We start from the raw sequence: 27,982 nt of genomic DNA, 5'->3' as shown, positions 1-27,982 counted from the left end.
CCCAATTGGATCTCCAATCATACTTGATTTATAAACAAGAACAAAGGAATCAGGATATCAAAAAAAAAATCAACCAAACTAACATAGATGGTCTAATCTTCTTTTTTCTTTTCTGTGCAGCAAACTCTTTTGTGTGTGTGTGTGTTCTAACATCGAGAATATTGTAAATTAAACAGGAATCTAAACATGTGGACTAATTTAAGTGCCATGGAAAGTCATAAGAGCGAGCTCCTTTGTCAAGAAAACTGGCTGAACAAAGAAGTTGCACCCTTCGTATCCATAGATTACATTGATGGCACCAAATGGGCAAATGGCTGCCAGTGTGACTATGAAGTTGGTCACTATTAGCAAGTAGAAGAAACTGTTGGGGGTGTGCTTAACAATTTACGAATGACATGGAACTTAAGAATTATAATTTGCATGGACGAAGTGAAGGAAGCTATTGAGAAAGCTCTTGCTCTTCAATTTATTTCAATTGTTTTAACTTTTAATAAGCAACATCCATGCACTAGCACGGTACTACATTACATTACATTCCAAGATTTAAACTTTTGGTTTAAAATCCACCGCCAATACCCCCTCCAGCACCACCACCACCTCCAATGCCACCACCTGCACCCCCACCAACACCACCACCAGACCCACCTCCAATGCCTCCACCTGCACCCCCGCCAGCACCACCTCCACCTCCGATGCCACCACCTGCACCCCCACCAACTCCTCCTCCAATTCCTACACCACCACCAGACCCACCTCCAATGCCTCCACCTGCACCACCACCAGCACCACCTCCACCTCCGATGCCTCCACCTGCACCACCACCAGCACCACCTCCACCTCCGATGCCACCACCTGCACCCCCACCAGCTCCACCTCCAATTCCTACACCACCACCAGACCCACCTCCAATGCCTCCACCCGCACCCCCGCCAGCACCACCTCCACCTCCAATGCCACCACCTGCACCTGCACCCCCACCCCCACCAACACCAACTCCAACTCCTCCCCCAGCACCACCACCTCCTCCAACTCCCCCTCCTCCACCACCCCCAACGCCTCCTCCACCTCCTATGCCATCAAAAAATGTATCTTTTTCAATTTTCCTACATTCCGTTGTCCCTACAGCTATCACTAACAATACCAACATCACACCAAACACACCACAGTACTTAGAAAGCTTCCCCATCTTCTTTTCTAGAATAAGAGGAAACAAATACTGGTAGAAGAAAGAAAGGATATGTTTTCTGAGTTAACAGATTAGCAAAGAGTATTAGTAGCCTTTATAGTGTCAAATACGGAGGACGACATTAATGCACGTAGTTGAAGGGGTTCTCAGTTTTCTTCACATTTCTGTACGTTCGATTGTGGCCAACTAAGAAATGCTAAATCAAATGGCTGAATATTCAACTGGTTTGGGAAAATGAATGCTTATTGGCATATTGGCCGGTGAACTCATTAATATCGAAGTAGCCAATGGCCTCATCTGCCAACTACTTCTGAATCGTACGTACATGACGCCCACTGTCACTGACCGGACCTAACAGACAGACTCCAATCAGTTGACTTCAAGCCGAGATTTTTATTCCCAAGCCCAAACTCTCCGAAGTTAGAAAAACCCATCCCAACTTTCCTGAAGCCTGTTGTTCACAAACAAATGGAATTAATTTTAGACTCTAAGATTCATAGTTAGAAGGTATATATACATATAGGAATTATTAGAATGAATTGTCTTTGGTTTGCTTGGGTTAATGAATATGAAATTGAAAACCCCGCTATGGCTATTAACTGCATTCTTAACAAAACTAAACCAAAATTTTCGAGTCAAAGTCTTAGTATTTCGAGTTTGTTAACTATATTTCTTTCTAAGCTCCTAGGCACTTGGCCTAAATTGTGAATAATCAAGCCTTAGTTATTCCAAAACTTTGGAATCACCTATAGATTTTCAATAGACTAATGAGAATTAGTCATATATAATTTTGTAGGCGATGCCCTAACTTGTATATGTTGTAGATCTATTCATGATAAAAATAACTAAAATTTTATGCTAGTCAACCTACCTTCTTTCTTTTTTCAAGCTTTAAATCGATTGTGAAAAAATATATGATACGGGTATGTTTGGGATCCGTTTATTTTGTAAAAATTGAAAACTTTTTGTTGAAAGTATTGTAAATAAAGATAAAATTTAGTTGAAATAGTACAGTGAGACTCATGAATAGTACCAAAAAATGCAGTGGGGTCCATAAATAGTAATAAAAATAAACTAGTAAATTTTATCATGCTAAACGCACACTAAATATAAACACAAGTAAAGGTTTTTTTTTTTTTTTTTTGGGTAACGAAAGAGCTTCATAGATTAAATCAAAGCAGATGAGTTAGGAGGACAAAGCCTCTTACAGTACGTACGTGCCAAAAATGTCATAAAGCAATAACATGGAGATGTCCATAGACTGACTATCATAAACAGCAAAATCATGTGCTAAGTCTGGTCCTTCCTGGCAAGGCAACACAAGTGGAGTTAGGATATATAAACCTTGCTTATGTGATTTGATATCTCGAGACGCTTATAAGTTTGTGCGTACACATGCCACGTGTGTGTGTGTGTTTGACTACAACGGCCCCTTCTATTCTATGTTAATGGAGTTTGTTCTCTTGAGTAATTTTGAGTATTTGCTTTGCCTCACATGTTCATTTTTATGCATACTGTGAAAGTTGAGCTCTATAATTCCAATCTCCTTCCGCGATTACATGTTAACATTTTTTAAACTTGTAATACAGGTCCAAATCGTAACATGGTCAGGGCATTCTTGATGTTACTTTAGCTTGACATGCTTGAATGGATATGATAATATCGATGTTTTATTAAATATTTTTATTTATCTAAAGGAGTGTATGCTTGAATGGATATGAAAATATCAATGTTTTATTAATAAGTTTATTTATTAGAAGGGGGGACACTGTAGAAGGAGTAATTAGACCATTAATATTAGGTTCAATAGAGTTTTCGCGAAATCTAACATAAAAATTCCGTTTTTTTTATCATTATTCACATATATAGTATATTGACATCAACCTCTCTACTCAGTCTCTATTTCATTTAAATATTATTTCAATCTTCACTACACATTTACACTCCAAGACCCAAAATCACAACTTGAATTACACTAATTTGATTTTTCCATTCACCCCACATCAACTCAAAAAAAAAAAAAAAAAATCCCAATCTTTCCCATACAGCCTGCATTGATTCAATTTGATTTCCCTGCTCTACTTGCATCAATCCAGAAAATTCACAACTCACTCAATCACGTATGGTGTTGGGAACTGCTGTATGCAATGACAACATACATGAACAAAGATAGTGGGCTCACCGATGTAACGAGAGTCTTGAGAACGTCTACTAGGATCGCTAGTGGTTGAATTTTGTGGTGATTGAAGGTGTTTCAAATTGAGGGTGGATTAATTGTGGTCTGTGGTAAGGGTGGATTGTGGTAGTCTAAGGTGTGAGAGAGAGAGAGAAATATAAAATTATTTGTTGGTGTTTTGTTGATGAACAATGTCTCAATACTTGTATTGAGGTACTGTTCATAAATAAATTTGGCCTACAAATTGTTGAGTTTGATGCAAACTGGTTTTAGGTGAGTTTAGCCATGTTTATTGTAAAAGTTTTATTTGTTGAGCCTGATGCTAATGCTAATATTAGTGCATACCGCATACCATTTGTTTTCTTTTTCTTTTTCTTTTTCTTGAATAGCATTTACTTTTATTAAAATAAATAAAATAAAATAAAATAAACAAATCTTCTGAAGTGTGTTCAAGGTAAACTTTTTAAGTTTTGCTTTAGTTACATATGGGCCAAACTATGGTGCAATAGTTGACTCTTGTCATAATCATAAGCACATGCTAAAGCCAATGTCATAAGCCCAATCACATTCTTGAGACCACCATATCTGTGTTCGCAAAACAGCAAAAATGGCATGTGCTTACATGCTGCTGTCTACAATTAAAATGGATGAACTCATTTTTGGCAAAAACCTTCTTATGTGCCCACTTTATGAAGCAGAACCCACATGTTTGCGAGTGGCCCATTCCATAGAGAGTGGGCACGCAAGATACCTTCTCCATTTTTGGCCATATCATTTTGATACAATCACAATATTGTTTTCCCATTCTTAAATAGACTTTTTTTTATCTTTTATTTTTCTTCAGGTCTGGAGATGGGATGTTTATTTCCACTGTGTTTGCCACATTATCGTAGCTTTAAGTAATATCTTAGAATCGCCAATGAGCTGTGACTCAATTATTTTTTCTCTCCTTATTAATTTTAGATAAAGGGTGAGGTTATAAGTTCAAAATCCATTAGGATCGTGTGTGACTTAACTTTGTTAATTGGGGATTGCAGCATGAAGTTTTATTTAAAATTTCGTTTCACTCTCTTCTATTTTATCAATTTTTTTGTGGCTGTTTTTCAAGCAAAGATGGTATTTTATTTGTTGGAGGGAGAAAGAACTTGCTGCTGTTAAGATCAAGGCAGTTAATGTTGACATAATTGCAAATGAGCTAGAGGTTAGTGCCTCACTGCCTCTGCCTCCTATTTAAATCCATTCTCTAATATACATATGCCTTTGGCTTCCAAAGGCTTACAATATATTTATTTTTCAATATCTAGAACAGATAGACACAAATTGGGCTGAGCTGCCATTCTACATTTGCTTCGATAGAGAGCCATTGGAGGATTTTACAGGAATTTGGGTTTTCAAATTTGGTTAGAAACATTTGCATGCTATTGCAATATGAAATGGTTAATGCTTACAGAGATAATTTAGTCAGTGGAATCGTCTAAAACTACCCAAAAAAAATGGTGTCCTATAGCTGCGTTTTTAAAACGCAGCTATAGCTCCTAAAAACACAACTATAGCCCCATTTGACCTATAGTTTCTATTGCCACATTTGAAGATGCGGCCTAAAGTCTGCAACTATAGGTCTGACATGGTTTCACTACAAAAAACGCGGCTATAGCCCACGATTTTTTTGTAGTGAAACTATGTTTCTGTGTAATGAATCGTGTTTGCATAATTACATGCTATTTTTGTTTTGATATTGATGAATCTTGTTTTACTCAATACCAAAAGAGAAGTAAAAATTCTAAAGTGGGATGCCAATATTTATCATTTCAGGCACTATACCCCGAGTGGCTTTGAAACAAAATCTCGTAGTGTTAACAAGGTTAATCTTGTTAGTATTGCCTAGTTTAAATTTGGTAGCAAAATGATTGGCCTACACAATTGGTCCCTGAAGTTTATCCTATGTGCGCAATTAGTCCCTCAAGTTTAAAGCGAGCACAATTAGTCCCTTAAGTTTTAAATCTGAGTTGTATTGGTCCTTTCACTAACTTCTGTTAACGGTGTTACTTACGTGGCTAACTTCACAATGACTTGGCATTTTTTTTAATAATGTGGCATATTTTTAATTAAAAAATTATAACCTAATTGAGAAAAAATATTAACCGGTGTTTACCAAAAAAAAATTCTATATTTTCTACATACTGTAAAAACCCACAACGAGAGAGAAAGGGAGAGAGGAAAGAAATCAAACCCCAGCCCGCCTGAAATTTCATGCCCTAGCCACCGCCGGTAATAGTCCAAGCCGTAGCTACCGCCGGCGACGGCACAACAGCTAGCAGCCGCCGACGACAGCCACTACCCTAGCAGCCGCCGGTGACAGCCACTGACTCGCCTCCCTCATCCTCTCGCACAACCACTGACTCGCCTCCCTCATCCTCTCGCACAACCATTGACTTGCCTTCGTCCTCCCATCTCAGGTATTACCCTCTTTCCTATGGTTTCTCACCTCAATTTAGGTCCATGTAAGATTGTTTTTTTTTTTCCTGTTTTTGTATCTATGTGGTAGATTCAGAACACGAAATTATGTGGTATGAGAAACAAATTTGGTTATGATGTAGGATGCATAATTATCACCAAATTAGAAAACTTCCTGTGTTTGTAAATGTGGTTGTGCAACCCATTTAGGCCATAATTATCTTTGTTTTGTGTTCCACTAATCTTTTCTGCTGGACTAGTGGGTTAATCTTTGCTGTACTGTTGTTTTGGTAACATTTTTATCTATTTTGCTTGGGGTTTTTTACTATGTTTTTCCTTATGTTTTTGTTTGTCTTAAAAAAAATTGCAGGAAAATGGGGTTAATCTCCAGAAAGATTTTCCCAGCATGTGTGTTTGTTGTCCTGCTTTGAGATCAAGCTCTCGAGAACCCGTTAAGCGATACAAAAAACTGCTTGCAGAAATCTTTCCTAAGTCTCTTGTGAGTATCTTTTTCTGATCTGTTGCTTAAATGTGTTAATTTTTTAGTATTCCTATGGTTTAATTTCTGATAGTGGAATATAAGCCTATAAGGTGCTATGTGTATGGTGTGGTTGAGCTTATTTTTGAATAAATAAGCAGGACAACAAACATATAAATATATAAATATCAGTGCCGGTTGTGTCAATAAGTCAGAAAAGTTTACTTTTGAATAATGGTGGACCCATTTGTGTCAATAAGTCAAATAATATCACACAAGGAGAAGGACCACATATTGTTTATTGTTTAAATGTTGTATTCATGCATAGTTTTAGTTAGAATTCCATGGTTTTTGGTTTCTTAAATACTACTAAATAGGGTATGATAATCAAATGCTTTGAGGAAGTGTGTGAGGTTTTGTAGCTTTGTTGTTTTTCTGTATTGTGCTGAAATGGTTTGACAGAATCAGTTTTATTGTGTAAATGTGTTATTTGTGTATAATTATCCAAATGTTACCGGTTGTGAATGTTAACACAGGTTTTGTTTGAGTATAAATGTATTGTGCACGTGAGGCAAATTTTTATTTGTTAAATTTAATAGAAGAATATTACATGTTGGTTTTGATTGAGTAATACCTATATAACTTGACAAATCTAATTTGGTTTTGTCTAAGTATTACCAGTTGTGAATATTAGGACTTAGGAGGCAAATTTAGTTTGGTTCAATTTTTATCCCTTAAAGTATCCAACAAAATGGCCTTTTGGTTCAATTTTTATCCCTTAAAGTATCCAACAAAATGGCCTACATACATAAAAAATAAATTTACAGCTCAAATGATGATTCTTTATTTTATTATTTAATTTATATTGAAATTGTATAGTAACTTTTTAAAAATAATCCAGTCCTTTGCTATGTCTATTTTTAATGGTAAATTCCTTGCTCTTGTTGTAGGGATGGATGACTTTGACTTCACAATCACCCTTTACTATTGGGGGAAGATTAGGAATAATCCATACAGATACGAAGGAGGGGAGATAAAGATATATGAAGATAATAATTCTGATGAAATGTCACTTGTTGAGATATGGAATAAGGCCAAAATTTTTGGGTATGGTGAAAATGATGTATTTATGTATAGAGTGCCTACTATGCCATTTGCAGGTGGTTTAAAACCTTTGGAGAATGATGTTGATGTAATGAACATGGTGAAGTGTATTAAAGGTTATAATGAAGTGGAAGTATACGTTATGTTTTTAGATGATTATAAGAATGCTATTTGTAATGAGGGAGATGGGGAAGATGGTGATAATGAGGGGGGTAATCTTGATGAGGGAGATAATGAGGGGGGTAATCTTGATGAGGGAGATAAAGTAAATGGAGCTGTTAGTGAAGATGATAGTGCTCATAAGGTTCATTTTGGATGCAGTGAAAGTGATGACGATGATATGTTTGCACAGTATATTAGCAGTGGTGAAATAGCCTCCAAAGTAAATGGCTTACTTGATGAGACCTTGTGTCTTAGAAAAGATAAGCAGATGAAACTCAAAGAGGGGAGAAAGGGAAAGGCTATTGCATGTGGGGTTAGTCCTAGTAGGGTTGGTGGCAGTGGGGTTGATCATAGTGGTGTTGGTCAAAGTGAGGTTGGTGCAAGTGGTGTTGGTCCTAATGGGATTGATGCAAGAGGTGTTGATCCTACATGGATTGATACAAGTGGGGTTAATCCTAGTGCAAGTGCACTTGTTGCATTTGGAGCTGATAGGGATGAAGATAAGTGGGAGTCAGAGACATCTGCAAGTCTGGTTAGTTTATCTGATGATGAAACTAGGCCTAGATATCCTCAATACCATCCACCAGAATCTTTCTCTGAGGTGCACTTTGAACTTGAGATGCAGTTTGCCACCAAAAAGGACGTCATAGATGCTATCAAACTCTACTCTATTTTCAAAGGGGTTCCAGTAAAGTTTAAAAAAAATGACAAAATAAGGGTAAGAGTAAAATGCACAGATAAATGTCCTTTTGAGTTGTATTGTGGAAAGATGAAAGATGAAGATACTTGGATAGTGAAGAAATTGAATCCTGAACATAATTGTGGGAGGCGATTTAAGAACAGATTTGCATCTTCAAATTGGCTAGGGAAGCATTTGGTGGATGATGTGAGGAGTGACCCAAATGTGAAGATGTCCGTTATCAAAGACCGAGTTGTAAATAAGTTTAAGGTTCATATTAGTAGGTATCAAGCATCTAGAGCAAAAGGTAGGGCTAAAGAATTAGTGCATGGAACTTTTACAGAACAATATGCCCAGTTGGGGGATTACTGTGAAGAATTGTTGAGAAGAAACCCTGGGTCTACTATACTAATCTCTACCAATAGACCTCAACCACACTTGCAGCCAAAATTTGAGAGATTATATGTATGTTTGGATGCTTGTAAGAGAGGCTTTTTAGCTGCTTGTAGGCCTTTCATTGGTGTTGATGGATGTCATTTGAAGGGTGAGTATCCAGGACAGATCTTGACAGCAGTTGGCAAGGATGGCAATAATGGTGTTTACCCAATTGCATTTGCCGTGGTTGAGGCAGAAACAAAGGACTCATGGACATGGTTCATGAAAAGGTTACTTGATGATATTGGAAGTTTAAGGGATGAAGGGTGGACCTTCATGTCTGACCAGCAAAAGGTGAATTGAACTTTCATTTTATTTTATTCTTTAAATTTGGATAATGTACCTTGCTATAAATTCACACCAAATTAATTGTATTTTAATACATCCAATAATTTTGTATTTTATGTCTTCATTGTAGGGATTAACACAAATGTTTGATGAGCTCATGCCAGGTGTGGACCATCGATTTTGTGTTCGACATCTATATAATAACTTTAGTAAGGATTATAAAGGTAAGCTACTAAAGGATCGCATGTGGGCAGCTGCTAGGGCCACTAACATGTCTGAGTTTCAGTTTGAAATGGGGAAGATCAAGAAATTAAACATAAAGGCATGGGAATGGTTGGTAGGAAAGGAACCTAGGTTTTGGACAAGAGCAGCTTTTAGAAGGTATCCCAAGTGTGATGCACTAACCAACAATGGATGTGAAAATTTTAATTCTCAAATATTGGAGTATAGGGATAAACCAATAATTACTATGTTGGAGGAGATTAGACTGCATCTGATGGCTTATTATATTAAGAAGAAGGAGAAAATTACAAGGTATCATGGCCCTATATGTCCTAGAATCCAAAACAAGTTAGAGACTGAAAAAATTAATAGTACAGATTGGGTTCCAGTTTGGTGTGGGGATAGCAATGAATCAAAGTTTGAAGTATCAAAATTGCCTGATAAGTATGTAGTTGACATAAAGCAGCGTACATGCTCATGTGGATCATGGGACTTAACTGGGATTCCTTGTGCACATTCTATAGCTGCATTGGGATATATGGGTCACACAATTGAAGATTTTGTGCATCATTGCTATAGTATGGAGTCCTTAACCCAGACTTATGGGTCATGTATATACCCTATTAGTGGTCCTAAGTTGTGGCCACGGAGTGACAGAGAAACCATACTCCCTCCTAAAAAAATAAGACAAGGGGGAAGGCCTAAAAAGAAGAGAAAGAAGGAACTTGGTGAGCTAAACAATCCATATAAGATGAAGAGGAGAATTGGTCATGTTAAATGTAGCCAATGTGGGACAGTAGGCCATAACAAGAGGAGGTGCAATCCCGCTACTCAAGCTAGCAAACAACTACGAGTAAGGCTTGTAATAGTTAGATTTTTTTTTTCTTTATTTTTCCCTTGTTGATAATGCGCTAATAAGTTGTGACCTAACATTTATAGGTGAGAGAGCCAAATGTAACAACACATAATTTGGAAAACCAAGAACATGGGACATCTTCAAGCCATGTAGAACCTACTAATAGGGCAGCACCTCCACCGCAAGTATATATTTATATTTATATTTGAAGTGGATTGCAAGTATATATTTATGTTTGTTAGTCTCATATGAAAAAATCAAAAATTTATTGTTAATGTACTGATATGAAACTATAATGCATTTTCAGGTTAGGAAAAGAAATGTCACAACACAAAGTCAACCAACACCCCAATGTGAAGGAGTACATCGAAGTCAACCAGCATCTCAGGTTATTATTATTACATTTATATGTTTCAACAAAATTACCAATGTTGTTTCTAGTAGATTAATATCCTTGTGCACCTGTTCAGGTTGGACCCAACGAAGTTACAAGAAATTATAGTTTTGGAGTGTCAGTAGAGACAATGACTGCTGCAAGTGAGACATCAAGAAGAATTACAAAATTTTATAAGAATGCACAAGGGCAAAAGTGAACGACATTTCTTGTGGTTAAATGTGCAGAAGTGAAGGTGCTTGCGGAGATAAATGTGTATTTTGAAGTGGATAGAACATTTAGATATTTATATGTTATTGTTTGAAATAGTTCGAGGATTACTAATATTTGGAACAATTTGAAGAATAGGTTATTTGATGTTACTATTTTGAACATTTTAATCGGTGCAATTAATATGATGTTTATTGGAAACCTTGTCAGATTATGCAATTGGCTATATCAATTGTTTAGATATATTGTTATTCCTTGGAATGGTTTAATTTGCTTTATTGAAGGAAACCAAATAGAAAGCAGTCAACAATTGGCTTATTTGCTTTATTGACTTGGCTTATTTGCACGAAACCAAATAGAATGCACTAGTAGAGCAAATATATTAGAATGCTAGAAAGAATTTGCTTATTTGCTTTATTGCTTTATTGGCAAATTGCATGATTGTCATGGTAACAAGCATGGACAAAACTCATATATATTCACAAAAAGTAATACAAAGTAGAATGGGAAAGTAACTTTCAGCCTTCCTTTATCCTTTTAGGCCCCATGATTATGATAATGCAGAGCAAATTAAAACCTAATACAATCTGTCCTGCCCTTTTGAAGAATCTCATGGGAACCAAACACAATTGAATTTATCTTCCCAAAATTTAATCCCATCGCATTCTTATACAATAGGATAGTCTTGAAAGTTGATACATTGATTGGCAGCAAGGAAAGAAGCTAGTTTCTACTAAACTGTAATTGATTGTGTGCCTTTATATTTCTAATTTCTTGTAATGTTTCAAATTGAACAATTTTGATGTTGCCTATACAGTCATGAATTGATGCAAGAGTTTTATCCAATAATGAACAAAACTTTATTGAAATGTATACTTTGATTACAAGGCTATTAGAACGAGCCCTAATTAAATACACAGTCATGGGCAATGATTTATTTCCCTCAATAGGAACCTAAAACTTGCATCCACAAATTCTATAAGGATGCAAGTTGAGGCCGAAGTGTAATGAATAAGATAATACCCAAGCAAAATCTTCCATTCAAAACAATTTTTGAATCATACAAGTGGCTGCTAAAGGTAAATGTTGGAAGTTTATGCATCCAAAAGAAAAATATATTTCTACAATACTTCTTAATGGTAGAACTTATGCGAGAACAACAAAATACAACCCAAGACGTAATCAAAGCAATCCTAAACTTGTGCACTTTCTCCTCAGCAATTCGGGCTGCGACTCTATACTTCTCAGATCTGCGCTTGGCTATACGTTCCCGCTCTAATGCTTCTGTTTCCATTTGTCGTGCATTGTCCCTCTCAATTTTGGCTGCTTCTTCCTCGGCTGCCAGTCTCGTAAACCTTTCCCACACAATATTGATGAACTTGATGTGCCCAACTCGCAGTTCTTTGTAGCACCTTTCTTCAAGATACTTTGCAATCTGTTTAAAAAAGTACCAAAAATATTCAGCACTGGGCTCACTAATTTCAATGAAAGTCACTTTTACTGGGAGACACACAAGTAGAACAACAAATTTAGAGACCATACCTTTGGGATCCAAACCGGGTTTTTTACAGCATATTCACATAACGTAACAATTTTTCTTTCATTTGGAGGGCCATCCTGCCATATATTTTGATCATTTTTCTAGTTATTGATAGGTGGAAATAGTAAAATAGACTAAATTTCCAGGCAAAAGATCTATTAAGAAACACTTCGAGTAGCTAAGTATCAAACTCATAATACTTAAACTCAATTTAATTTCCTATATAACTAAGATAGAGTAGGACTAAAGACTCAAGCTTTCTTTGACCAAACAAAAAAGGAAAAACTTGTGGAAAGAAGGATAATGAAAGATAAAATATAGACACATTTATGTCACAAGGATGAGACAATGCACATATTTGCTTCAAAGACTAGCATCACTCTTAAGCATATTAACCAGTTTCAGATCCTATTCCGAGATCCGATGATCCAATCAGAGGGCTGGCATTCCAAAACAAACAAATGGTAGAGAAGGTCAAGGCCAGCTTTTCTTTAAAAAAAAGCCATTCCAAGGGTGATATGCGAAAAAGACATGCATAATCTTTGCCTCAAAGAAGGAAGCATATTGTCCTAGTCATGGGAATATAATGGCACTACAACTAACTTTTGTTAAATAAGAGTATAAGCCACAGCGACACTTGTACTACATAATCTAATAGTCACATTGACAACCACTTGTTAGATTTAATCTTAATCAAGGCTTAGCTACCTTGGATGTCTGTAAGCTCAACCACACCATACACATAGCACCTTATAGGCTTATATTCCACTATCAGAAATTAAACCATAGGAATACTAAAAAATTAACACATTTAAGCAACAGATCAGAAAAAGATACTCACAAGAGACTTAGGAAAGATTTCTGCAAGCAGTTTTTTGTATCGCTTAACGGGTTCTCGAGAGCTTGATCTCAAAGCAGGACAACAAACACACATGCTGGGAAAATCTTTCTGGAGATTAACCCCATTTTCCTGCAATTTTTTTTAAGACAAACAAAAACATAAGGAAAAACATAGTAAAAAACCCCAAGCAAAATAGATAAAAATGTTACCAAAACAACAGCACAGCAAAGATTAACCCACTAGTCCAGCAGAAAAGATTAGTGGAACACAAAACAAAGATAATTATGGCCTAAATGGGTTGCACAACCACATTTACAAACACAGGAAGTTTTCTAATTTGGTGATAATTATGCATCCTACATCATAACCAAATTTGTTTCTCATACCACATAATTTCGTGTTCTGAATCTACCACATAGATACAAAAACAGGAAAAAAAAAACAATCTTACATGGACCTAAATTGAGGTGAGAAACCATAGGAAAGAGGGTAATACCTGAGATGGGAGGACGAAGGCGAGTCAGTGGTTGTGCGAGAGGATGAGAAAGGCGAGTCAGTGGTTGTGCGAGAGGATGAGGGAGGCGAGTCAGTGGCTGTCACCGGCGGCTGCTAGGGTAGTGGCTGTCGTCGGCGGCTGCTAGCTGTTGTGCCGTCGCCGGCGGTAGCTACGGCTTGGACTATTACCGGCGGTGGCTAGGGCATGAAATTTTAGGCGGGCTGGGGTTTGATTTCTTTCCTCTCTCCCTTTCTCTCTCGTTGTGGGTTTTTACAGTATGTAGAAAATATAGAATTTTTTTTTGGTAAACACCGGTTAATATTTTTTCTCAATTAGGTTATAATTTTTTAATTAAAAATATGCCAAATCATTAAAAAAAATGCCAAGTCATTGTGAAGTTAGCCACGTAAGTAACACCGTTAACAGAAGTTAGTGAAAGGACCAATACAACTCAGATTTAAAACTTAAGGGACTAATTGTGCTCGCTTTAAACTTGAGGGACTAATTGTGCACATAGGGTAAACTTCAGGGATCAATTGTGTAGTTTCGCCTAGAATTTTTGGCGGCATAACCTGGTCTAGTCCCCCTTATGGATTTGAGATTGAACCCCACTGCCCCATTAATATCTTCTCTTTAGAAACCAAAATAAAGGCCCAATAAAACTTCAAGACAGTGCGTATCAAGATTGGCTGTTGTCATTTAGAAGCCCGAGGTGATGTTGGCTGTTCTCTCATTTTTGAAAACGTTCCATGTTCATTAAGCTAGACCATGAATGGGGTCCAAAAATATTTGTAATGTACAACTAAAAAGTTAAACTTACGTAGACACTCCATCCATTGAAGTTCAAGAGTGAAATTTTTCTAAAAATGGATTTGCCAAAGAAAATCAACTTCTCAACTAATATCAAAATTAACAATTTAATAGCGCTAAATACTTATCCTTCTTTCTTAATACTCTTGCAACCGCTCTCCCCCTTCTTCTCTCTTATCAACATCGATGCCATCTCATTAGCAATAGTAAAATTTCTTCATTAGTCCCAGCTCAACCTAACTTGTGCCCACTTTGAATGGATTTTCTCTGCCCCAAGGAGGAGACAAGATGGGAAAGAGACCTTTATGATCCGATCCGGCACCACCATATTGGCATCTCTATCACTAATACCCCTACAAAATAGTGTACCATACAATTGTCCTTTAACATGAATTTTTGTTCTTTTTTTTTTTTTTTTTGGTTAAAACAAAGATTCATTGAAAACTAAAAAATCACATCAGGTTTAGGACACAGCCTATTAAAGTACATTCTATTAAGATCTTGCTCAAAAACACTAAAAATGTCCACAGGTGGACTTTCAAAAGACACAAAATTTGGCTCCTAGTCAGCACTCTTCTTTGCGAGCACATCAGTGCACCTATTCGCCTGGTGGTAGTAGTGCTTAAATTGGATCCGATGAAACTGGGACGCCAACAACCTACAATCATCCAAAATTGGGGAAACCACATTATTCACATAACCTAACCTACTTAAAATATCCACAACAACTTTAGTGTCAAGTTCAACAAGAAGGAAAATGATATTTAGATTGTTGCACAGAATCAGGCCATCCCTTAAGCCCCACAATTCTTCCACAAAGCTATTAATTATCCCTATAAGCCTAGAAAACCTAGATACCCAACTTCCATGGCTATCTCTAACAATGCCTCCACAACCAGCTTGCCCCAAACTACTAGCAGCACATCCATTAGTATTCTACTTTATCCAACCATCAGGGGGTTTCTCCTAGCAGATCCTTTTCACCCTATTTTGGATTGGATTTCTCGAGGGGTTGACACAACACATGAACTCCATTGTTTGATTCACAATCTCCGATGACAACTTGGGATTTTGCACTTTCGGAAATCACAATCTGGTTTCTGCTCTTCCAAATCAGCCAAACAGTAAAGGAAAATAGCACACTCCACAACACTCCCCCATTGCTCATCCTGCTACTTGCTTTCCCATTTATACCCAACCAATCTTGAAGGTTGCTCCCCCAAAACACTTGATTCAACTCCTTAACACCCAACTGAAACCACACGGCCCTAACCCGAGGGCAATCTCGCAAGGCATGCACTATGGATTCCGGCTCGCTTCGACATATGGAACACACATCCTCATCCCCTATTCCTCTTCTAGCAAGGCAAGTCTTCACCTTGATACTATTATGAACACACCTCTAAATAAAAGTTTTGATCTCGCTTCGACATATGGAACACACATCCTTGTACCCTATTCCTCTTCTAGCAAGGCAAGCCTTCACCCCGATACTATTATGAACACGCCTCCAAATAAAATTTTTGTTTTTTTCTTTTTCTGTTTCTCTCTTTTTCGGTGTTTTTTTAATGTGCATTTGCTTCAGCTGTTTGCTAGGCTTCCTTAGTTGTTGCAATTGCACCTTGTGAGCCTCAACATTTTAACTTGTTTTTGCTCTTCTTTTTTAGAATAGATAGTCAAGAAGTAGAAGGTGATTTTTGAACTATAAACATGAAGCACTATAGAAGATACCACAACACTATTCTTTTTTTAACTCACCTGACAAAAGAAAATAACTGCTTATTTTTTCACACCTTGCTCATTTCTACACCACTTTTAGCAAATTAGCAAAGTAAACCACCCAACAAAAGCAAATAAACAAGGGCTTTATTTTATTTTTTGTACTTCCAACTTATTTATACACCACTTTCAACAAATAGGCCAATTCAAATGCACATTAATGTAGGGAGGATTAATAGATTAATACCATATCATTTACTACTTTGCTGGAGAACCTGTCTTCTTTCAACAAAGCACATTGCCACGTCCCAACACCATTGTGCATTTAATGGTAACCATGATTATCAAAATCTCGATTTGGATCCTACGATCCTACAATTTTACAATCCCACCTACCCAAAACGATCCTGATCTTTCAAGGATCTTTGCAATTGTTCAAGATCGGTAGGATTGTATGATTCTAACGATCTCAAACAACTTTGATTTCTTGTAATCTTTTTTAACATGATAGAAGGCTCAATTAGACCCAAATGAAAAATAAAAGCTCAATAGGCCAAGTTTTTTCACTCTAATGTAGAGAGAATGTCATTTAGGCCCAAATAATAAATATCCCAATAAAGTGTCACATTTTGAGATTTTTGACCTCTTTAAATGGAATCCAAATCTTCTGTCTCACTTTTCCTGCTCTACTTTATACTCCACCAATGAAAGTTTGCCACATGTAAACATAATTAATTAAATACTATCATTGTTGACTTATTAATTTTATCATTATTAATTAATGATAGTATTTAATTAATTAGATGAATACATAACAAGCTTTTATTGGTGGAGTATAGAATGGAACAGGAAAAGTGAGACAGAAGATTTTAAATTATGCTTTCAAATAGATATAGTGTTGTATGATAATTATATCAATTAATATATAATTTATGTAATTATTTAGCATATCAATGTGTATTTTTTTTTTTTTTTCAAATAATGTAAAATTATACAATTCACAATTCGATCTTATGATTTACAATCTCACTTACCCTCACAATCCTATCCTACATAAGGTCCTGATTTTGACAACCCTAACTCAATTTAAAATACCAATGGTAAAACGTAAAAGCTGACTCTGGAAGGAATCATGCGTGCCCATCTATGCTATTCCATCTGGCAAAAGCCAAAAGCTGCTGTTGATTCAAGACGACAAGGCAGCTAATTCACCCTTTAAACAGTGAGGTGGCAAATTAGAGACCCAACAAGATCTAAACTAGTAATCATAAAAGTGAAGAAAGTAATTGATGGCACTCTATTTACTAAAATGTAAAATTGCGTTTCTTTTGTACAGCTTTTGTTTAACTGGTCCTGACATTTCTCCATATAAAACCACAAGTTGGGTGACATATAATACCAACCAACATGATTCCCACTACACAGCATTATGAAGATTTCTTTATAATGTCATGTAAATAAACAAGCATCACACAATCAAACCCATATCACCACCAAAATTAGGTAGCTCACATGGATGACAACCACTCTTTCTCCTTTCGTTTTCACCCTTCATCTGGCCTAGTGGTAAGCAAGGATGGATTTGACTCTCAACTATGTGGTTCGCAAGCCACGGGCTGGTCAAGGCAATCTGTGGTCACCACGCGCCAATAATGGGTGCAAATATTTGTGAAAAAATGCCACAGGTGTCAATATTGCACATGAAATCCAAAGCCACGATGAATTGGGTCTACAATTCCTACTGAGCGCCATCTCCAGCTGCAGAACGGGCTGCCTGGAATTGAAGGGCATATTGTCTCTGTAATTCTCTAAGCCTTTCCAACAGTTCCTGGAATGTTGGTCGGCTTGCTGGATCACTGATTTTGACAAAGTTTTAGATCAGCATGTTCCCCAGATTTGCAAGTTGATAATGATAAAAAATGTTTTAATAACTAAAAACTACAGAAAATGAGATTAAGAAGAAAACAATGCTTTGATCATTGTCACAATCATATTCCTATCATAATCCATAACATCCTAACCCGAACATGCCAAGCTACTTAACCATTGAAAAACCAAGCATCTGACATGACCTTCTAAAGTTGTATAGGATACATAAGATACGTAAACTCACTAGTAGAATCCCAATCCAAATATTTTGTGCTCCAGTTATACGAATCATTTATTTAGCTCCAAGGGTTATAGCTTTTTGTGGCTCTAGGTAATAAAAATCAGACAAAGTGACAAGCATAAAGAGAATAAACACCTGTGCCAGCAGCTTTCAATTATAGAAGCCCACTGTGGATCCACATCCGTAGGAATCTCTAGCCGTTGGTTCATGAACCCTACAGCTCCAATCACCTGCAAGTATCCTAAAGAAGTTGCTCATATGTGCAGCACATTCTTGTTGTTTAGAAATGCCATATAAAAAACCCAACGGAGAACACAATTTTCACTTATTGCCAGGAAATTTATCTACTTTTGAGTGCTGAGGAATTTAATTTGTCACAACAGTTTGGTCACGTGAAAAAAGATTCTTTCACAGATAAAACAGAGATGAATATACTATAAACACAATATTTATTGCATAAGAATTTGAAAAGTGGTTTTTTCTTCTTCTTTTTTTCTTTTTTTTCTTTTTTTTTTTTTTTAAATTTTCTTGGATAGAATGTCCTGATATTTTCTAAATGAAAACAATACCTGCATTGAGTTGAGATTATCCCATGGGATCTTCTCAGTGGCAAGCTCCCACAATATAACCCCATAGCTGTACACGTCAGACCTAAATGTATCCAAAATTAAGGCATCAAGAAATGTACGTTTAATTTTGGAGATTTAAGAGAAGAAAAGAAACATTTCAATGGCAAGATTCAAAGTCAAGTTAAATGTTGACCCAGCTTAGAGATCATAACATACTTCTCATCTGAAGGTTCATTACGAAGAACTTCAGGTGCCATCCATTGAGGCTACAAAACATGAAAAAAGTAGAATGCAGGTCAACAGAAAATTTCTATGGAGATTCATGCAAGATAGTTTAGAAGGACTAGATTGATATAACCCACAAAGAAAAAATTGCTCAGTGCTAGCTCATACCGTTCCCTTCCCAGTCTTAGTTGTGAGATATGTTTCATGCTTGAGACGCGACAGACCAAAATCACCAACCTGTTCAGATGACAAACGATGAGATTATGCTTTGCCTTGATAGGGAAAGAAAAATATATATATATATATATATATATATTATATACACCATAATAAAAGGCAGACCTTCACAGTCCAGTTCTTATCAACTAAAAGATTTGAAGACTTCAAATCTCGATGAATGATTGGTGGGTTGCAATGATGAAGATAATTCATGCCACGAGCCTGTAGAAGGATTGGACAATGTAACAGTCAATAAATCACTAAGGAGAAGATAATACAAGACCGTAGACCAGCTTGTGCACACAAATTCATGCAACCCAAATCTAGAATAAAAGTAACAATGCAAACAGAATGCTTGAGAACACCACAAAGGGGATCACTGAAAAATTAAAGCAATTGCACAAAACAGACGCAAACCAACACATCCACTATGCCCAACATACGTAGAGATCTTCACTATTTAAAAATAAGAAAAATGAAAAACCAAGAAAGTACTCAAAACTCACTATATCCAAAGCCATATGAACACGCCGTCTCCAATCTAGTTTGGATGTATTCCTTTGTAGTAATCGAAATAAACTTCCACTGCATTGATAGAATATATATATACAAGAAATATCCTTCAGCACATACAACATTCTTGAAAACTTCCAAATCAATATGGATATAGTTACATGGATGAACATGAGAAATATGAATTAGAAGATTTGTAATATAGTATTTTGAAAGGAGAAGTTGAGGATGAACCGTGGGAGAAACTCTGTAACAATGCAGAGACGTTGAGCAGAGGTTACTGCTCCCATAAAGAGTAAAACGTTTGGATGTCTAAGTCTTTTCATAAGAGATACCTTGAGAGCAAAAACCCATACCTTGACATCAGTCTTCAACAAAAAATGTACTCACCAAAAATGGAAAAAATGTGACATGCATATGGGTGGGTATGTAAAAGTTACAAACCAAAGAAGAATCCAGATATGGAGCATGCTCTATATATGAACAAGAGTCCAGAAAATATGTCATTTATGACTTTATGTCCCAATTACATGAGCAACTATGATAACAAGATAACTAGAAAACCAACCTCTTGTCTAAAGGAAACCAATATCTCATCTGAATATTCTTGCTTGGAGAATACCTTGACTGCAACATCCTGCAATAACATGGATACAATTTCAACCACACAAAGATGACAAGTCACAACAGTGCTTCTTGTTTTTGTAATTAAAACAGGAAAAAATATCTGAGTTCATGCAACAGCATCATCAGTTTATAGGAGTAGAATAGTGGCGTCTAGTAACCCACATTTAATGTAACACTGTATCCTCATGTGCATGACATGCAGAGATGAAATCTCAATGCGTAGCCTATGGACACAAGCCCCGGACTTGCCTATTTAGAAGTCAATGCTGCAGCATCTCATCTCAAATAATTGGAATCATGTTTTGTATTTATGCATCCACATGAAATTGAAGTTAACTAAAGCTAGAGAACAAGGAACATACTGATCCATACCACAGACCATGATATACAGTTCCACAAGAACCTGCAGAAGAAGAAAATTCAGTAAAAAAATAAAAAATCAGATTGGTATGGGACCAAGCAATATATCATGGTACATATTTTATGGACAAAGAAGCATGAATTCAAAGGAAAAATAGGAAAGATCAATAATGGGTAACTGCTTACACTCATTGACATTCTTGCCATTCAGTCACATGCTTTACCATCATTAACTTAAATGGCAGAATTTGAAGAGGGGGGGATCCATATTTCACAAACACATACTGTTCACTTAATATAAAATTACCTTGCCCAATTTGTTCTCCAATTGTCAAGTCCTCCCATAGGATTTCATAGTCAAAGCAGTCAGTATCCAAGTCGACCTTATTTACAGTACTGCTGGTACTTCCGCAGCTGCTGGCACTGCTTGTACTGTTAACATTAAATGAGGACCAGGACCCTGATGCCTCGTTATTGCCAGGCCGGTTACTTTCACTTGCCTGGCATTCTGGTTTTGGCCCAGAAGAGGAAGTCTTCTGATGAACTGATTCATTCTCTTGATCATTACGCAACCAGGGCCAGGCAAAACGGGCAGTCCTTGCATCTGAACCTTCTCGCTCATTCCCTTTCCATGGCCATGATATCCCTTTCTTACCCATCCACGCTTCTGCCTTTGAGGTTATGATCTTGTGAATGGTAGGTTTCCCTTCACTCTCATCACCAGAATCTCTGGAGGGTTTTCCGGGCCACTTCTCATCACCATGAGAAAATACACCAAAGGGAGATGGAGGTACATCTCCTCTGGGTGTGCTAGCTCCACTTGAAGTTGCATCCTCCCTATGGTCAGAGAGAACTGTGTCTGAGAAAGCATGATCAGAATGATGACTATCGCCACTCCCACCTTCATGATCAATGTTATTCTCTCCTGTCCGAATTCTTGACTTAACTTTGTTGCTCACCTTGGATGCCTATTTTGGTGGTTTAACATTCAAGAAATGCCACACTATAAACTATAATAAAACACAGGAAACTGAGAAAACAAAAACACTAACCAGATTTGAAATTTTTGATGCAATTGCAGATTGCAGAGGCTGTTGAGGATCAAGACCAAGTTTATTTGTGATTGAGACACCACTTCTGGGACGACCATAACTAGAATCTGGTTCCGGGTGCTTCACACTTGTCATTTCTTGAAAGGGCCGTGAATCACTTGATACACAAATAATCCCAACCAAAGTACCATCATCATCATAGAACGGAGTGTTGGTTGCAACAGCTAAAATAGTCTCCCCCGTCTTATTCTTGAGAGGAATCTGCCCAGTCCAGCTCTCTCCCATGGAGACCCGATGTACTATATTATTTGCTACGGCATAGTTCTGGGGATCAATTAGAAGTTCAACGGCATCCTGGCCAAGGGCTTCCGCTGCAGAATAACCATATAGATTCTCAGCAGTTCGGTTCCTGCCAAAATTGAACATTCCCAAAAAGACCAAATTGGAAAATTAAGTAAACCAAGCTGTTACCCATATAGTCAATAAGACAAATAACATATCAATGTAAAAATACATTCATTAAGTAGCTAAAATGCAATTTCAAGTTCAGAGTTTGTCATTGGTACCAACCCAATTTCAGAATCACAACCCAGAGTCAATCCCAAATTCTCAATTCCAATAAACACACCATCAATCTACAGTTCCAGCAAGCATTGCAATCAAACAACCACCCAATAAAAACTCAAAACAACATAAAACCAAACATACACTGAAACACAAGAAAAAGAAAATGGCAAAACTTAGGTAGAGTTCCTTAGGTGCTCTAACTTTGGTTCCCTGATTTTATTCAACCAATGCTTAAATTCAACAGTGTAGTTCATTGGTCAATGCAACCGCATAATTGAATTTAAATTGAGGAATCTAAGAAACAGTACTTAAGTTTTGCTAACATTCTCAAAACTAGCAATACCCAAACGAATAAATACCATTAAAATCTGCAAAACAAAGCATTACCCAAATGACCAAAAGACCAATAAAAGAACATGCAATAGAGAATTTAATTAACCAAAAAAGTACTAAAACCACTGACCAGTAAATGATACGACCATTAAGATCGAATATATGTACAGACTGTCCCATTGACTGCAATATATTCAAGTACTGCCTATCAGTGAAATTCACAGCTGATGGCCCACCACCGCCAGCGCCGCCACCACCACCACTCACATTCACATTCACATCCACATCCACATTCGTAGGCTCACGGCTCCGGCTCTCTCTCTGTAACGGCGACGAATGCCGAAACGACGTTGAACCAGCCTTCTTCCACACTCCTCCAGCTCCACTGTCCAATCCTGAAGCACCAGCTCGCCTACGCTGTGGACCAGAGCGCTGCGGGGACACAGAGTGCGACCTCTGCTGATTGTGGTTGTGGTGGTGGTGATGGTGGTGGTGTTGTTGTTCATTCCCTGAGAGAACGAGCTTTGACATCTCTTGTTTGAGATTGGCATGACCTGCTTCTAGCTCCTCTATCTTCCTTAGGAGCTCCTCTGCTGGTGGGGTACCCATGTTGTGATTTTGTGATAAAAATGCAATCTTTTTGTTTTCTCTGTTTCTGTCTTTAGACCATGAAATACCCACTTAGGAATAACACAGTATCTAGAAGATTCATGTGCCTCTCTCTTTCTCTCACTCTTTTTCTGAACAAGACCCAGTTGATAAAATTTCAAGAAATAGTGAAATACTTCATACCCACTATGGAAAATGATACCATATCTAGAAGATTCATGTGCCTATCTCTCTCTCTCTTCTGAAAATGACCCAGTTGATAAATTTCAGAGATTTGAACAAGTATGGGGTTGGAATTAATAAGATATGGAGATTTATGAATATCTTTCTCTCTCTATAAAAGTCTAATCTCTGACTCTCACTCACTCACTCTCTCTCTCATCTGTGTTGGTCAATTGCTAAAATTGTAGAGATGGGGTCAAGGAGTTCTCTACTTTAGCTCTCTATCTCTCTCTCTCTCTCTTTTCCTTTTTATCTTTCAAAAGCTTCCTTCTTCGTTAGGTTATGGTTTTGCTCATTCTACATCTCTCTCTCTCTCTCTCTCTCTCTCTCTCTTTCTATGTCATCATTATCATCTGAATCTAAACTATTTAGACCAGATGTTATTATTTATATTCTAAAGACAGATTGGTAATGGTTTTAGCCACTCGATAAAGGAGCGCGTGGAAAATCGTAGCCAATATTGCTCCATGATTCTTTTCTATAGTTCCAATACTTGAGGCGCGTTTAAGCCACAGGAACTGTTGTGAGAGTTGGGAGTTTCCTGTTTTTATACTTTCTATTAAGTAAGAATCTCTTCCTATTGGTTCATTTCCGCTCCTCTTTCTTTTACACTTCCACTCCATCTCTATCTGTCCGGTCTTATACTATTCATCCCCTTCTTTTGGGCTGCAAATTCTGGATTTTGTTTTGCATTTTTTTTGTTAACTATTTGTTATTGTTATTATGTGTACGTAGTGATTAATTTTATTAATTTATTTTATTATTTATCTTTTTTTTTTATTATTTATAAATTTTACTATATTTTTTTAATGCTATTCATAGATTACTATACTACTTCAATAAACTTTTACTTTTATCTATAGTACTTTTAACAAAAAAATTTTCAATTTAAATAAAATAAACGAATTCCAAATAAACTCTAAGGATTAAATTATAATGGATGCAATATCATTTTATTTTTATATAGACATAGTTCATATTTAATGCATCAATTATAATATATTACCTCAATACAACAATTTAATCTCGAATTTTTATAGTCAGTAATGAATCATTAACTCTGCCACATTCTTTTTTTTTTTCTTTCTTTTTTCATTCTCTCCTGAAAGGAGAATAGAATATAATACCTCAATAACTATGAAAATATTTATACCACTTAGCATATTGTTATATAGTAACTATTCCAAATTTATAAAACTGTGACTTTCATCTCTACTAATAGTTATTTGATAACATTGTGGTCATACCACTACAGTCTCATTCGATCCATCGCTGTCTTTTCAATCACTTATTTGATTATTTATTTATATTTTTCTTTCTTTCTTTCCTTCTCAAAAATTGTAATGAATAAAACGAAATAAAACAATAATGTAAGGGGAAAAAAAACACAACTGTAAGGCGAATCTTACATATGATCCACACACCAGTGCAAGAGTTTCTCAAAGCACTCCCCAAATTATGGATAGAATGACATTTTCATCTCCCTTAGTGAATGTTTCTAAGAAAAATATTATTTATCTATAACTCAAGAGAATGTCATTCTCCCTGTTCCTCATAGTTTGAGCAAAGAATATTTCTTTTAAAGTAGAATATTCCATTAGAAAGTGTCAATCATGGACTTATCTATCATATTTATACAAATATAAGCCTAAAAGTGGAGCATCATTTTGTCCATAGTTTGGTATAGTTACATTTCATGAAAACTTATGTAATTTACCCAAAAAATTTATATGAATTTTGTTTAATTTTAGGCTTAAATTACTTAATTCTCATGTTCCTTGGACTGACTTAGGCCACCCCTATTTGGTTTCAATACAGGTCTTCTAGTTTTATGTATAGCTGGAAATACGATTAGTTTTGCTAGATAATGGATGTAATTAGGCATGAGAAGTTAATACGCATGAAGGTTCATGCATGTCAGAAAGAATTGCAAATTGCTTGTCTCTAGAAGCTGTCTAGATCATATTCATCTGGCTTTGTTGACATTTTAATTTTAGGTATAAGTAAACACTGGGAGAACCACGACAAAAGAACTTGTTTGTTACCTCTCTTCACCCAGACGCCGAAGTTCAATACACAGAGGCTTTATTAATGCAAGTGAAAACAAACAAAATAGAAAACATATAATATATGACTTCGTTTATCTTTTTTGTGTTCTTAACCTTGGACTCTCTATTAATTGTCCCCCTACCTCCTAAGAACAGTGTCTTCTCTTTCTTTCTTTTTTTTTTTCTTTTTTTTTTTGGTACTCAGTTTCCCTTCCTTTTCTAGTAATAAGTCTACTAGCCCAGAGACAAAGTTTTTTTACAACTGCATTTGTCATAATAAAAATAATATTAATAGGAGACAAAGATAAAAGTAATGTTCCAATCACAATATACTATATTAACAATTGTGCAAATTTTAATATACCTTGTATTACTAATTGGGTTTTACTAACGTATGCGCTTAGGGCATACATTAGTAAACTATTTTATGAAATATTTTATGAGAAATTGAAAAAGTTGTCAAATTTTTTTTACAATTTTTTCAGTTTCTCATAAATTTAAAAAAAAAAAAATGAATGATTAATAAATACCAAGGATGGAGGCATTAATTGACCGGGGGGCAATGGCCCCCCCCCCCCCCTAAATTTTTTTTTTATAAATATATTAGTATATATATATATATGCATTAATTTTAGCAATTTTGTTCTATAAAATTACATTTTGGTCCCTTAACAATATCATTTATTCTTTTTAGAGTAACGTTACAGTTACAAACTTATCTATAATATTTTTATAAACTGTTGAGGTACAAATTCTTATTGGTTCGTATCTGGGCCTATCACTTACATCATTTTTTTTACTTATCAATAATCACTCACTATATTAGCAATATATCTCTAGCACTTTCCTCATTTTAAAGGCCATTAAAAAAATTTATAGATCTAAAATCTAAAACAACATATACTAGCCCAAAAACATTTGTGCAACAACAAAAATCACCAATAACAAAGCTAAAAAAAATTAAGTCCAATTAACGAATTTTACTCAAACAAACAACTGGCCCTTTAAAAAGTTTTAAACATAATAATTTTTTCTTTACTTAGCAAATGCACACATAAAAATAAAAAATAAAAATAAATAAAAATAAAAACCTCTACAACTAAGAAGCCACTGAACTAGAGGTTAGAGACACCTCCCTTGAGCCAAAGTCCTGGCTCCATCTTTAATAAATACCTAAAGGTATAGGTTAACCGAATTTTACTAATTTACTCTCGATTTCACGGTTGAATCTTGAAAACCGGATTTTTTTTCAAAATAACTACAAAATCCAAACAATTTTATTACTTAGCAACGTTTTCAAACTATTTAGGAAACTAACAACTCGAGTATGTGAGACTCGATTTCACTGTAGCAAATCGAGTTTAAGAGAATTGATTTCTTTAGGAAATCGAGTATAAGAGAGTCGATTTCACTGTTCATCATCTTCTTCGTTCGTTCTTTTTTTTTTTTTCTCCATCTGCCGTCCCACACCTTCTTCCCAACCCCCAAAAAACCCAAGACAGTGCTTCCTTCTTCAACTATATCCATTTCTCAAAATCCCAAACCCAAATCACAATCGAAGCAGAAATGGGTTTGGATTTTGAGAAATGGATTTAGATGAGGGGTTTGGATTTTTGCTCCAATTGAGATCATGATTTGGGTTTGGGATTTTGAGAAATGGATATAGTTGAAGAAGGAAGCACTGTCTTGGGTTTTTTAGGGGTTGGGAAGAAGGGTGTGGGACGGCAGATGGAGAAAAAAAAAAAGAACAAACGAAGAAGATGATGAACAGTGAAATCGACTCTCTTATACTCAATTTCCTAAAGAAATCGACTCTCTTATACTCGATTTGCTACAGTGAAATCAAGTCTCACATACTCGAGTTGTTAGTTTCCTAAATAATTTGAAAACGTTGCTAACTCATAAAATTGTTTGAGTTTTGTAGATATTTTGAAAAAAAATCCCTTGAAAACCAGACACGAGTCTCTCTCTCTCTCTCTCTCTTTCTCTCTCTCTCTCTCTCTCTCTCTCTCTCTCTCTCCTCATCTCTCTCAATCTTTTTCTTCGTTGTTTCTCGCTGGAACTTTGTTTGCGTGCACAGCATAATTAAGGGCGTGCACGCACAGTAGAATTGTGAGTGTGATAGAGACAACTAGAGGTAGCATCAAATCTTCAAATTTCTCTTTCCCAACTTAGAGGATAACTTTTGCCATTAATAAGGGAAACAAGTGACACTTCCATTACGGCTGAGCTTTTATCATTTTTTAAGGAAAAGCCCTTAATAAGCTCTATAATATGGCATTGCGATGCATCCTTATCTCCACCATATACACAAAAACAAATAAATAAATAAATAATATAAACCCATGATCTTGACCTTAAAAGTTCATCCCCCATTCAAGTTCTGAAATTGCTTCAGCCAGTCACATCCAATTCCCAATTTTAAAAGGTACATTATCTTCAATTAATTATACAGTTTGTGCTTCAGCATATTTTTAA

General features: G+C 36.1%; 4 protein-coding genes across 4 annotated transcripts; 1 reads left to right on the top strand and 3 right to left on the bottom strand.

Annotated features, from left to right (window-relative positions):
- Nucleotides 1-437: 437 nt before the first annotated feature.
- On the bottom strand, nt 438-1,335 carry LOC115949827 (glycine-rich cell wall structural protein-like). Its single transcript, XM_031067100.1, has one exon. The coding sequence runs from the start codon at nt 1,184-1,186 to the stop codon at nt 557-559; it is 630 nt and encodes a 209-aa protein (XP_030922960.1). The 5' UTR covers nt 1,187-1,335; the 3' UTR covers nt 438-556.
- A 5,911-nt stretch (nt 1,336-7,246) lies between these two features.
- Nucleotides 7,247-10,828, top strand: LOC115949829. Its single transcript, XM_031067103.1, has 5 exons — nt 7,247-8,968; nt 9,093-10,037; nt 10,124-10,225; nt 10,348-10,428; nt 10,511-10,828. Exons 1-5 carry the CDS (start codon nt 7,247-7,249, stop codon nt 10,631-10,633), a joined length of 2,973 nt encoding a protein of 990 aa, XP_030922963.1. The 3' UTR covers nt 10,634-10,828.
- Nucleotides 10,829-11,581: 753 nt separating this feature from the next.
- LOC115950836 lies at nt 11,582-13,789 on the bottom strand. Its single transcript, XM_031068093.1, has 4 exons — nt 13,522-13,789; nt 13,026-13,154; nt 12,187-12,261; nt 11,582-12,079 (listed from the first exon to the last, which is right to left on the bottom strand). The coding sequence occupies exons 2-4, from the start codon at nt 13,116-13,118 to the stop codon at nt 11,621-11,623; spliced, it is 627 nt and encodes a 208-aa protein (XP_030923953.1). The 5' UTR covers nt 13,119-13,154; nt 13,522-13,789; the 3' UTR covers nt 11,582-11,620.
- Nucleotides 13,790-17,401: 3,612 nt separating this feature from the next.
- Nucleotides 17,402-23,813, bottom strand: LOC115994561 (probable serine/threonine-protein kinase DDB_G0282963). The gene is made up of 13 exons (XM_031118766.1): nt 22,756-23,813; nt 21,726-22,134; nt 20,981-21,641; nt 20,676-20,716; nt 20,255-20,323; nt 19,921-20,021; nt 19,680-19,758; nt 19,297-19,395; nt 19,123-19,191; nt 18,946-18,995; nt 18,730-18,811; nt 18,296-18,390; nt 17,402-17,906 (listed from the first exon to the last, which is right to left on the bottom strand). Exons 1-13 carry the CDS (start codon nt 23,232-23,234, stop codon nt 17,789-17,791), a joined length of 2,352 nt encoding a protein of 783 aa, XP_030974626.1. The 5' UTR covers nt 23,235-23,813; the 3' UTR covers nt 17,402-17,788.
- Between the last annotated feature and the right edge of the window lie 4,169 nt (nt 23,814-27,982).

Source organism: Quercus lobata, chromosome 6, assembly GCF_001633185.2.
Source record: "Quercus lobata isolate SW786 chromosome 6, ValleyOak3.0 Primary Assembly, whole genome shotgun sequence".
NCBI classification, from domain to species: Eukaryota; Viridiplantae; Streptophyta; class Magnoliopsida; order Fagales; family Fagaceae; genus Quercus; species Quercus lobata.
Note: the sequence above shows the minus strand (reverse complement) of the source record. Positions and strands in the feature narration are given on the sequence as shown.

What these genes read in the sequence shown, in the direction of transcription:
- LOC115949827 (XM_031067100.1), bottom strand. Translation starts at nt 1,186, where the DNA reads ATGGGGAAGCTTTCTAAGTACTGTGGTGTGTTTGGTGTGATGTTGGTA.
- LOC115994561 (XM_031118766.1), bottom strand. Translation starts at nt 23,234, where the DNA reads ATGGGTACCCCACCAGCAGAGGAGCTCCTAAGGAAGATAGAGGAGCTA. An exon ending in CATCAAAAATTTCAAATCTG is followed by an intron (nt 21,642 to 21,725) that starts GTTAGTGTTTTT and finishes CCACCAAAATAG; the next exon opens with GCATCCAAGGTGAGCAACAA. An exon ending in ATTGAAAGCTGCTGGCACAG is followed by an intron (nt 17,907 to 18,295) that starts GTGTTTATTCTC and finishes TGTCAAAATCAG; the next exon opens with TGATCCAGCAAGCCGACCAA.
- LOC115950836 (XM_031068093.1), bottom strand. Translation starts at nt 13,118, where the DNA reads ATGTGTGTTTGTTGTCCTGCTTTGAGATCAAGCTCTCGAGAACCCGTT. An exon ending in AAATCTTTCCTAAGTCTCTT is followed by an intron (nt 12,262 to 13,025) that starts GTGAGTATCTTT and finishes AATATATGGCAG; the next exon opens with GATGGCCCTCCAAATGAAAG. An exon ending in ACCCGGTTTGGATCCCAAAG is followed by an intron (nt 12,080 to 12,186) that starts GTATGGTCTCTA and finishes TTTTTTAAACAG; the next exon opens with ATTGCAAAGTATCTTGAAGA.
- LOC115949829 (XM_031067103.1), top strand. Translation starts at nt 7,247, where the DNA reads ATGGATGACTTTGACTTCACAATCACCCTTTACTATTGGGGGAAGATT. An exon ending in AAGCTAGCAAACAACTACGA is followed by an intron (nt 10,038 to 10,123) that starts GTAAGGCTTGTA and finishes TAACATTTATAG; the next exon opens with GTGAGAGAGCCAAATGTAAC. An exon ending in GAAGTCAACCAGCATCTCAG is followed by an intron (nt 10,429 to 10,510) that starts GTTATTATTATT and finishes GCACCTGTTCAG; the next exon opens with GTTGGACCCAACGAAGTTAC.